Source organism: Rhinolophus hipposideros (genome assembly GCF_964194185.1).
Source record: "Rhinolophus hipposideros genome assembly, chromosome: 25".
Classification (NCBI taxonomy): domain Eukaryota; kingdom Metazoa; phylum Chordata; class Mammalia; order Chiroptera; family Rhinolophidae; genus Rhinolophus; species Rhinolophus hipposideros.
The window spans coordinates 16,842,653-16,855,125 of NC_138071.1; the positions used below are offsets into that span (position 1 = coordinate 16,842,653).

Below are 12,473 nucleotides of genomic sequence, written 5' to 3' on the forward strand. Positions count from 1 at the left end.
TCAAATCTTTCTCAATGTAAAAGTGAAGCAAGGCTAGAGCTTAATTTTCAGATATTTCAATTATATTTACTATAATTATGTATTATAAAATATGAATATTACATTATTCGTATATCAGAGATCAATATAACCAACCACCACCATGTACTTCCCACCAGATTCATAAATCTTAGTGTTCTTCCATATTCACTTCAGATTCTCTTTTAAAAAAATAAAATAAAACTTTACAGGTACAATCAAAGCCCCCTGTGATTGTGTAAATTTTTCTTCAATTCCTTTCCTCTCTCTTTTACCCAAGAGGCAACTACTATTTGGAAATTATTCTTTATCTTTTTCCTGTATGTCTTCATACTTTCACTGTATGTATGTGTACTATGTAGTGCATTTGTAAATATTGAAACCATATAGTTTCTATATACTTGTATGTGCGTATATTTACATATAAACACTACATGTTATGTGTTTATATATAAAAACTTGTTTTTTGAATATTTTAAGACTTAAAAAAATTACGTAACTTAAGTTACTTATTTTTAATTATATAATTAGAATTGAATAATACAACATGTATCATTCTCCTACTTGGGTTTTTCACTCAACATCGTATTTTTTGGATTTTCTTATGTGACAGTATTGCTGTAGTTTTAAAATTTTAACTACTGTGTAGTGTTTTATTATAAAATAGATCACTATCCATTCCCCTATAGTAAGGTATAAGTTGTTTCTAGTTTTTCATTATTAGGAACCACAGCAGTGAGTATTCTTGCACATATTTCTGTAGGAGGAGTTGCCAACCCCTGATCTCTTGGGAATGCCCTGTAGGTATGTTTGAGATTTAGAATGCTGCCGCCTGTGGGGTAGCCAGTTGGGTCTTGGGGCACTTACGCTCCCTTAGGCAAGTCCTCTTTAGCCACATGCAGCCACCACTATTATTTCCCATATGTGCCATGATGCTCAAAAGGTGGGGCAGCCCTACCCTTAGGGGTGTGTGTGTGTATAGGAATGTTGTGCATTTTAAACTTCTCTTGCCACATGGTTTTTGAAAGTGATTTTGTCAATGTAGATTTCTCTGAGTTGTGCGTGAGCTTTTAACTTTCTGCTCTTTGCCCTTAAAATTGGCTTTGTTTGACTTTAATTTGTTTTTTTTGTTTGACTAAATTTTTAAACATCAAATATGATAGCTTTTGTGTTTTTATTTATTTATTTTTTTAGTTTAAGTTATTTTAGCCTGCATTTCTCTGGTTTCTAGTGGTGTTGATAATCTTGCCCTGTATATGGGTCATTTGGGTTTTTTGTTTGTTTGTGAGTTATGTTTTATTTGCCCAGGTTTTAGTAGGCCATTTCTTTTCCCCATCAACATGTAAAAAAGTTAAGTAGATGATAATCATTTTTCTGTTCTGTTTTCCACCCATCCCATATAGTTAATTAGTCTCATTAGTTTCTAATTTATCCTTTCTGTGTTTCTTTGACACCAAGGAGTGGGTAGATATGTTTACATCTTTATTTCATGAAGGGTAGAAAACTAGAGATACTCTCTTATAGTTTGCTCTTTTCACTTTATGTATCTTGGAAATCAATCCATATTAGTTCATAGAAATTTAGATTTCGTTTTACACTTGCATAGTACTTTATCGTGTCAATTTACCATGATTCAACCACCCTCTAATATATAGAATAATCTTATGCGTATGCATTTTTATATTGTTGGAGGTGTATCATTAGGGTAAATATCTCGAAGAGGGATAACTCAGTCCAAAGATAAGCCCATATGTGTTTCTTCCGGCATTGCCAAATTCTCCTGCAGAAGACTTGTATCAGTTTATATGCCTACCAACACTGTATGTGAGTGCTTGTATTCCCCATAGCCTTGCCAAAGAATGTGTTGTCATTCTTGTTCATTTCTGCCAGTTTGATAGGTGAATATGATATTACCTCTGAAATGAAAATTGTTTAATTTGCTTTTTCCTGATTTTGAGTCAGTTTGAAGAATTTTTCTTAAAGTTCATTTTTATATATCTTTTGTAAATCATCTTTGTCTTATCATTTTTTCTATTTTATCTTTAAATCTATTAATATATTGTGTTAACGGATTTCCTAATGTTGAAGCAATTTTTCATTCCTATTGCTTTTGATCGTGGTGTATTAATTTCTCACTGTGGTGTTGAATTATGTTTGCTAATATTCATTTTGTTGAGGATTTTTGCATAGATGTTCATAAGCTATATTGGCCTATAATCTAAATCTTATCAGATTTTGGTTCCAACATGGTAATTTGTTTCATAAAAGGAATTAGGAAGTTTTTCTTAATATTCAGTTCTCTGGAAATATTTATAGAACATTGGAACTATGTGATGTTTGAAGGTTTTGTAATTGTCCTGTGAAAAACCATTTGGATCTGGTATTTTTTTTAAAACTTTTTATTTCTTAATAATTTTCTCTACCTCTCTGAAAATTGTTCTCTTTAAGTGTACTCTCTCTAGCGGGATCAATTTTAATAATCTGTATTTTCCTAGGAAATTGCGCATTTCATTTAGTTTTTCAATTTTATATATAGAGATCTATAATGTATTTTCTTATGGTTTTGAAAATTTGTTTCCTTTTTCTCATTTATTTATTTATTTGTGCTATGTCCCTTTTTGATCAAAGTAGCTAGTGATTTGTCTATTGTGTTAGTTTTTTTTTCTTCAAAAAATGACCAGGATTTTGATTTATTGATTAGGTAGGTTTATTGTTTTTCTGTTCTCTACTTCGTTATCTGCTGTTGTCTTTATTATTTCCTTCTTTGTGCCTTTTTTTTCTGAGCTAGAAATTGAAATCATGTTTAATTCTTTCATTTTGACTGATAAAAGTGTTCAATGATGGGAATTTTTCTCTCATCAACACTTTACATGTATCCCATAGGCATTAATAGGTAGTGCTTTCATTATCCTTTCAAAAAAATTGTCTTCAGTCTGTATTTGGATGAGAATCCAATTGTTTTTAATAGGAAGATTTTAAATTTAAAGATGAAAGGGTCTTTTGTGTTTTTTTTTTTGTTTTTCTTAGTACTTTCTAGTTTTATTGCATTGAATTCGGAGAGTGTGTGTAATATTTCTGCTTTATGGAACTTACCGACATTTTCTTTGTGACTTAATATATGATGAATTTATATGAATGTCCCATGGTACTTTAGAAAAAGGTTCATTCTCTATTATTTGGTGTAGAGTTTGATATGTATATAGCCATAAGATCTACCTTATTTAATTATGTTGTTTAGGTCTTCTGCTTCTTATTTTTTTGTGATGTATTAAAGTTTTCTGTTATTAGGGTTTTTTTTTTCTCTATCTCTGCATCACCTGTAGTTTTGTTTCAAAAAGGTGGTTGCTGTTTTATTTGATATGTAAATAGTCATAAGTGTTAGAGCTTTATTTCGAATTGTGGCTTTTGGTATTAAAAAATGCCCTTCATCATGGTTCATATTTTTTGATTGGCATACAATCGTTTATTCTATATGTCTAGCTTTTCTAAGTTAGTTTGTTTTAGATATATGTATAACATAGGTGGGCTTTGCTTTGTGAGTCAAATTGAAAATCATTTTAATAGGTGAGTTGAACCCTGTTACATATATTGATATGACTGCTATATTTATCTCAACTCTAACATAGTATTTTATAAACATGTGTATTATGTTAGCTATCTTTGTGAGATATTCTTTGCCCTTTATAAAATCTTTTATTTAGGAAGAGTGTTTATCCCCAGTTGTTGTCTTTTAATGTATTTAAAAACCTTTGAAAAAATGCTCGTAGCCCCTTTTTTCTTTAACCTTTTACTCTCAGATTTCTATTTTTTTTTGGTATCTTTTCATTCCCATCTGTTGCCTAGATAACAAACTATACACTCTATTTTCCTCTTTCTCTCTCTTCTGCCAATTTTTACTTGCATTATTTTTACTTTGTCACAACACACTACTTTTGTATAGCTGTCTTTAATCCAACTTTAGTTTTTGTCTTAAATCTACATTTAAATGTTTTAAATGCTTATCATCCATCTTTTGTTGAAATTTTCTCCGTTGTTTCTTGGTTGGATGAAGCTCATTATCTAAAAGATTACTCAAGAAGGGCTCATGAATGCAGAATTACATCCACTGAAAAATACTTTTTACGTATATCTTTGGCACTTAAAGGACAGCTTGATTGGGTATAAATTCCTTGGTTTACACTTACACTTATTGCATTTTGTTATAAAATGCTATGTTATTGTTGTCTTCCTTTGTGTCTTTGTTATGAAAATTTTTATGCCAATCTAATTTGTTTTTGCTCTTGTAAGTTATTTGATCTTTGAGGACTTTTCAACTTAGAAATTGAATAATTTTAGTAGGATAGGTCTTGGAGTTGATTTTTTTGGTTTAAATTTCCCCAGGTACCCTATGGGCTCTTTTGTTTTGTAGAGTCAAGATTCTTTTTGTTTTGTTTTTGGCAAGTATTTTTGGTGTATAATTTAAATATTCTGTTCTATGGTTTGTTTTTCTTCTAATATGTTACTTTTTTCTTTGGCTGTCTTCCATTTCTACTACTTTCTCTTTGGTTTTATTTCTTTCTTTATATCCCCTTTTATTCTCTTTTTTGGTTCTGTGCATTTCCTCAGTACTCTTTATAAATTATTCATTTGAGTTTATTCTTCCTTAGGTGTTTTATAATTTAGTCTTCATGTATGAGATAATTTTGTCTTTTTCTTTCATATATTTCCTGAGTTTAGTTAGTCTTCTTACACCTTCCTTTATTGCTCCATGTATATTCTTAATTTTTGGATTTTTGACTCAGGGTAGCTTTTTTATATCTACAAATTCCTATTTGAGTATATTAATTCCACCTAGTTTTTTTGTGCTTCATGTCTGTTTTATTACAGGGAATTTTCTTCTGTTGTGTGATATTGGTGTGTGTTGGATTTCCTGATTTTTTTTTTTTATACTTCTATATGAATCTGTTCATTTTTTTTTCTGTTCATTTTTATGCGATTGAGGTGTTTTATCAAAATTGTAGCTCATTGGCTCCCTCTTCTGTCAGTATAGCAAAATCCAGATACTTTCGTAGATTTGTTTTTGGGATTTTTGAGTCTTGTCTTGTAGGATCCTGAATTTTCCCTTTATGCTTCTTTCTACCTTCACCATCCAATAGCCAAAGAGTATTTCTCTCTTGTTTTCTTATTTCTACTGCAGAAAGTGTGTCTCAAACACCGCTCCTTTAAGTTGTGTTTGCTTTTAAGTTCCTTCCCTATAGTTCATGCTCTGATCTGCTCGGTTACTTTTTTAGTATTTTGAAACATACTTTGTCTTTCTTTTTTTTCTTTGTCTTTCAAGTGATTGTTTCAGATCAATCTCAGCTTCATCACTAACTCCCTTCTTGTCTCTTTATCACAGTTTTCCACAGTCACCTTTGCCCGCAACAAAGTCTTGTGGCTAAGCAGGAGTGGGGCAGGAGCATGGGAGATGACTTTCTGGGAATAGGTGGTTTTTTCACTTCTTAGTTTTTCTTACAGTTGTTTTGAATTTGGGGCAGTTTTTGTCTTTGAGTTATCCTAAAGTCATGGATTTTATGAGTTTTGTTTATTCTTGTTCTGTGTTGGTTTTGGAAGAAATATTGAGAGATGGGGGCCTAAGGAGCCACCATTGTCTTCAGTAACCCAAAAGTCCTAAAGCTAGAAGTTTTTCAAATTACCTATTTTGACTTTTGGGGGATTTATTTTTGTGTTTTGATGTTGCATCTCATTTAGTGTACATAATTCTGTAGATAATGCTATCTCCACTTTACAGATGAAGAGATTGAGGTCCAGCAAGAGTTAGTGACTTGACACACAACTAGTAGTAACTCGTAGAGATGATAATCAAACCTAAAATATGTGATGGTACTTTTGTTTTTCTACTACATCATGCTGTATCCATGAGCAACTGAACTTACAAAACCATATACTAACAAAGGACTGTAACCTAATACATTTTAGTGAATATTGATATAGACTATCAATTTTTCACCCTTTCCTTGTCTCTTCTTATCCTGTATCCCTGTTATATTCCTAGTAACTTCTCTCCATTGGCTGCTACTCTTTGACCTTCCAAGGTATATCTTCCTTGCTGTGAATGAGATAATGCACCTTAGGCATTGTCCCAAGGGAAACTAATTCAATAGATGTTAGTTTTGTTTGTTTTTATTCTAATAGAATCTTTCACTCTACCTTCCCCCGAGGCAAACCAATCATCATTTTCCCTTAGCCCACTTTTACTTAGGGAAGGACCCATGCACATTCATTGTGCTTTCAAAACTCACTGCAATCTCCACCTCAGAATTGGGGTACATTTCCACCTCAAAATTGAAACCATCCCTGTGCTGAGGCTGTAAAAACTCCTAGCTCCTGTAAATGATGGCCCCAAGTAGCAATTGGCAATAGTTGTAGCCTCCTTTCTGGAGTGGGATGTTATATTGTCTGTAGTTTTCTTTAAAGTAATTTAATCTGCACCCTAGGGGTGCTTAGTTAACATTTTCGAAGTACCTTAATCAGGAATCCACACTCCAGGGGTAGTTAGTTAACATTTGAAAGACCCTAATCAAGATTCTATACTCCAGAGGCCATCAGTGCATCAGACCTGGCTCTCTCAATCTGCACCAGTGGGTGCATTAATTAGAATAAAACATGTTTGAAGCAATTTTTTATTGGAGAACCGAAAGGTAGTTAAGATAATGCAGTTGACCAAGTACCTCCACTGGGACATGTATGAAGGATAAGGATTTAGTAGGCCCAGCAGCCTACCAGTCTAGGTCTAGAGTTTGATTTGGTCCTGTGCTTGCAGCCCTGCGTGAAAGATGTTGTCAGCTCACCTGGCCAGCGGAGCATTACTGTGTCCCTACATGGGCCAAACCCCACCTGCCTTTGCCTGCTTTTCCCTGCAGAGCTCATTGGACACACACTCTGGCTCCATTCATTGTTTGCATTTCTTCTCTAAAGAGATGTTACTCTCAATTTTGCGTCAGACTCTTTTTAATTTCTTAATTTGTATTTTATATACAGAGGGTGCCAAAAAATGTATACACATTTTAAGAGAGGGAAAAACTGTATTAAAATTGTAATACTCAATCTATACCGATAACAAAAGATGAATACAAGTCACGATTGATTCTGCAATGACAAGAGGTGCTCAAAGTGGTTCCCATCAGCGTCCAGACACTTCTGATGACGGCGAACTACTGCTTGAGCAACGCTGACCACAGTGTCCACTTGTATACATTTTTTTTTGGCACCCCTGGTATTTATACATGTTAATTAAAGTAGAAGAAATAATGGTGGTATTTTTACAGAAAATTCCTGGTAGATATCATTCCTTACATTATGCATGGCACCCAAATTATGTAAAGTTCACATATATGATTTTGACCTACATATCTTAATTTACATGTATTCAAAAACATTCTTCCTATATAACCGAACTGTCTGCCACTACTGGACAGAATTAACTATATATAGGATACTTCAAAATAATTACCAACCCTAATAAACAACTAAAGTATCAGGAGAATTCCATATCCACAATACTGCCTCCCCAGAAGGGAAACTGCCTGAAAATATTGACAATATTGTCAAGCATAAAATAAGAAAGTTATCACTTAAAAAATAATTCTTGTGCTTTTGACCAAAATGTCAGTACAAATTCATACTTTAGATAGCTACTCTACCAAAAAAAAAAAAAAAAGGCTATTACCCTATATACATTTTGTTCTAATTGTGGTGTGAGGCCTTAACTGAATTTCAGCTAAATTTGTTTTTATACAGGCTTTTTCCATAAAGCACCAATAATGCCGTCTGACCTCACAGGGTTTTGTGATTCTTAGAGTAGTCTTCATGGTTGATTATATTATCCTTTTAAATTACCTTTTACTTTTCAGCTGATGTAAGTGAAATAGATAATATAAATTAATAATATTGGATCTGTTCAGTGTTTATGCTCTAGGAGATTTCAGCAGACAAACAAAGATAAGGGTCTAAACAAATGTGCCATTTGGGGCTGTGGCATTTTATTATTCATATCTTGCTTATTTGTTATTTTTTAATAGGCTATCTGTCATATTAGTGTGCATATAAGTAGCTATATGCCCTGTAATCTAGGGGCTTATTGATTTCAGCTACATTTATCTCATCAACAATCACTCTTGGGTCAGGTGGCTGCGGTTTTCGGGTGGCCTTTTGCCACCTGGGTCCTGTTTGTGAGTCATGTGCTCCTTTGTGAAGATCATTTGTCCCAGCTAATTTCTGGCTTTTTCCTGCCTGACGTTGTGCTTACCACTTTGCTTCATTTGCCCCTCTAGTGTGCTGAATTGAGATGGCTCCTCGGCTGCTGAGTACTTTTCTTCCTGTTGGGGTTGGTCTTTCAGGATGGAGTAATTTTGTGGCCATAGGTGTCTAGTGCCTTATGTATAAAGCAAAACCGACAACTAAAATGTCTGTTCTTGAAATGTCACATTTGGAAACATCGCTACTTTTTTTGATTTGCCTTCAGAATTGTCATGTGATATTTAGTGGCACAAGGTTTCTTGGTTCTACACTGTTTACTAGTATTAAAAAAATTGAATGTTGTATCATCAAATGCCTTCTATGTTGTGAAGGAGACCATATGAATTTGGTTATTTTTTTATGTGCTTCTCTCTGTCCTCATGGGTTTCAGGGATCTAGCGAATCTTAAGACAACAGCATCATCGCTAAACATGGAGAGGATTTATTTACTTTGAAACACACTTGTGTAAATAATTATATCATGTATGCCATTTAAATACCTTTGATTCATATTTAAGTGCTTTTAATGAGCTGGGAACAAAACTAGGGATTGAGGAGAATGAGAATAGCTTACATGCCACCTGAAGTAGAGGTTTTAGCAAATTTAGGCAGCGGTTACAAGAACTTCCTATCCTGGGATATTTTAGTTCTTCCCTAAATAAATAGATTTCCGTGCATTCAGTGGTGACAAACAACTTAGAGTGGGGCTTGTAGGAGAGTCGAGCTTGAATCTGCTGAAGAAGAATGCATACATTCTTTCTGGATATCATATATTTTAAAACCCTTCCGGTTGTTTTGAGGAGTGGAAGAGGGGAGGTTGGGGAAAACTTGAACTCTTAGGATCCATATTTAGGCTCTACTCATTTTTGCTTTGTCTGTCTGAATCCAGCCATTTGTAAAATGCGAAAGTTATTTTTAGGCCAGAGGTTTTTCAGCCGTGGTTCTTTTGGGAGTTGTTGAATCTCTGAAAATCATATGAGAAGGTTTGCATATATGTGCACCAGTTAGAGGGAAAGGCCTCTGGATCTCAGTGGGACGGGAAGTGTCAGAGGCCAGTTCCACCCACTGCCCCGCTTCCCACAGGGGTGAACAACACTGTGGTCACCTGTTTCTTCCATCCAAACCAGATGGTTTGAATGAAAGCTGTAGACTCAAGATGGACGGAGACTTCTGACATATACAAATAGTTCTCTGAAAACTTCCATGGATTAGCAAGACCAGTCTTCAATAGATAATGATTTTATGGTAGACATAGGTTTAAGGAAAACAGGTGTGTTTTTTTTTTCATTTATGAAATACTCTTTATGACTCTTTTCCTCAAAGTTTTGTCTCACTTGTATATACTGTACTGGTTTTTAAAAATTTTTCTTCATCTCTTTTATCATTTGTTATAATTGTAACATATTTACCTTTACTGCATGTATTTGTAATGTCTTTATATCAAGCTACTTATTTCTTCCAACTAATAGGAATTTGAGACGGGTCTGGCTCTTTAGAATTCTGCAGCACCGATTACAGCATTTTATAAACTGTGAATGCTTATAAACGGCACGAACTGACTGAGTCAGTGTAGAAGGGGTAGTCTAGAGAAGCTGCCCTGGGAGACCTGCTTACTTGTTTGTAACAGTTTCCGTCTCTTATTACTTCATGATGCGTATGACTTGAAGAATGCACTGTTATTTAGTGATTCTTAGATATCTACCATGTCAGTAAGAGTTAATTAAAAATGTAATGGAAAAATCTTCTGTTGATTCTTTTAAGGGAGGAATCACAGCAGTGATCCCATTGACTAGACTCATTCTGTGTTTGAATGGAATTTTGTAATGGGATCTGTTTATTTTCATAGCGAGGGAGATTAACCTGCAGGACATCAAGGAGGATATGGAATTGGATCCGGAGGAGAACAGCACCCTTTTCATGGGCATTCTCATCAAGGGGCTGGCCAAACTGAAGAAGATCCCAGAGACAGTTAAGGCGATCAAAGAACGCTTGGAGCAGGAGCTGAAACAGATTGTGAAGAGGTCTACAACCCAGGTGGTAGACAGCAGCTATCAAAGGGGAGAGAACCTCACTGCGGAGAATCAGCCAAGGTAGATGGGGGTGCAGTGCGTGTGTTTTGATAACTATTTATTATACCTTTTCTAGGGTGGGGGGTTAAGTCATTATCTTCTGCTGATGTTATTTCTTGAACTTGGGATGCTGTATCCAGTACATACTCAGGTTGGTGAAAACAGCTTGAATGGGCATAATTTAGCTGTTTTTAATGTGGTTGAGAAGCTTCAAAGCATTTTTGTCCATACTCAGAGGAAAGTATGAAGCAATGATTGTATATTTTACTAAGTACTAAGCAGCAATTTTTATATATTATCTCATTTAAGTCTCACTACAACTTTATGAGCCGCTTATTAGTATCCACATTTTACAGTCAGGGAAACTAGGGCCCCAGAGATTAAATAATGAACTCAAGGTCACAGAACAAGTGTCTGGTCTTGGAGTTGAATGCAAGTCCATGGTCTTTCCTCTCTCCCATGTTTTCTACTTTAATGTGTGGTGATATTTGTCAATAGGCAAATCAGTCTGAGGAATCTCTGTGTTTACTTAAAAAATGAATGGGATTTGGATTTCATAATTCTTGTTTCATAGGGGGGAACCTGGAATTGTACTCTGATCCAAACTCTGTCTTGACTATCAGATATTGGTAGGACGTGTCTGCCAGACTAGAGTTAGGGCATAATAGATGAATGTCATCTGACTGTGGGACACCATATTTGAAATTGGGGCTTTCCTAGAAAATCCAAAGTTCACTCTATTTATGTCTCTCTTCCCTCCTCCTCCTTCTCTGCTTCTACCCCACCCTGCCCCTGCCCTTCCAACCCTCCACACACACCAGACGTGGACAGGGCAGGAATTTGGCAAGGTAGGTGGGGCAGAGGCCAAGGGAAACTACAGAACCAAGAACAGAGGGCAAAGTAGAGCATGTTTTCTCAAATAATGAGATTTCCTGGGAGGTGCTAGACAGTGTGTAGAAGGGATCATAACAGCATGTTGACACGTTGTTAAGGAAATTCTACTGTTTGTACTGAGGACTTTAAAATGACTTTTGGAAGTAGATAAATTTAAGGAGAAATAATAATAGTTCCTTGGTATAGACTTCCCTGAACTGACTTTATAATTTTTGGAAAAATTAATATATTCTATTTACGTTTTTGATTTTAATTATATTTTGAAACTTTTCAAAAATTAATTCCTTGTAAAATTCAAAAGTGCGATTGTTGAAGAAACCATCCCTCTCCCCTCTCCTGCCACAGAATATTGCAAAACACATTGTTTGACGAGCATGGGTTTTGGAGTCAAGCAGACTTGACTTTCAATGCCAGCTCTGTAATCTGAGGAAAATAATACCTGTTTTATAGGGTTGCTTGTGTTAGTCAAGGTTATGGGGTCAGAGTCTAGTAGAGTGGTGCCACTAAGTACTTCCTGTTACATGCATGTGTGTGTGTGTGTGTGTGTGTGTGTATAAATACACACGTTTATTTTTACTTGATTCTTTCCTCAACATCCATCTGCTTTGATCACTCACATTGTGATCCAGAGAAGCTGGGGAATGGTTTTAAATTGAACTTTTCTTCTTTCTTTGCTTGGTTCCGTGATTTCCTAAGACCTTTTGCCTCCTTCCTAATGAATACTCCAAAATTCTGGTTTGTTGTTTACCCTGCTGCTGCAAGTCCCTAGATGAATACACTGAACTTTCATAGGGAAATAACATGACTATAGTATATATTGGAAATAAAACGAAAGGGCACGGATCGATAACTTTTCTGCAGATCTCATTACAGTAGCCTTAAAAGCAATGTTTCTTTCAAAGGCTTTTGACCTCTTCCTCTTCTGTTCCCTAAGCGCCTTCCAGAATTCACAAGTGGGAATTACAACAGTGGATGTGGAAATTCAGCATATTGCCCCCGGAAATAATAACTGTTTCTGTATGAGGAATGAGTCAGCAGGGGAGTTTTCTCCTCTCTGTCTCATTTTGTCAGTGTTTTAAAGGCGCTTGTAGGCAGGGTATGTTGGACACTCTCAAGTGAACAAGCTGTCTTGATTTTGTGTCTATACCATGATCTCATTTTATAAAATGTACAAAACTGAAATGTTGCGCCAAAATTCTTTGAGATAAAATAGTA

The 12,473-nt window shown here is 35.0% G+C and overlaps 1 protein-coding gene across 1 annotated transcript in view; it reads left to right on the forward strand.

Annotated features, from left to right (window-relative positions):
• EXOC4 (exocyst complex component 4) overlaps positions 1–12,473 on the forward strand; it is a 644,300-nt gene that overhangs the window by 63,596 nt on the left and 568,231 nt on the right. The window contains exon 6 of the mRNA XM_081038731.1: positions 10,142–10,385. Within this exon, the coding sequence (XP_080894857.1) occupies positions 10,142–10,385 (244 nt within the window). The remainder of the gene's footprint in view (positions 1–10,141; positions 10,386–12,473) is intronic.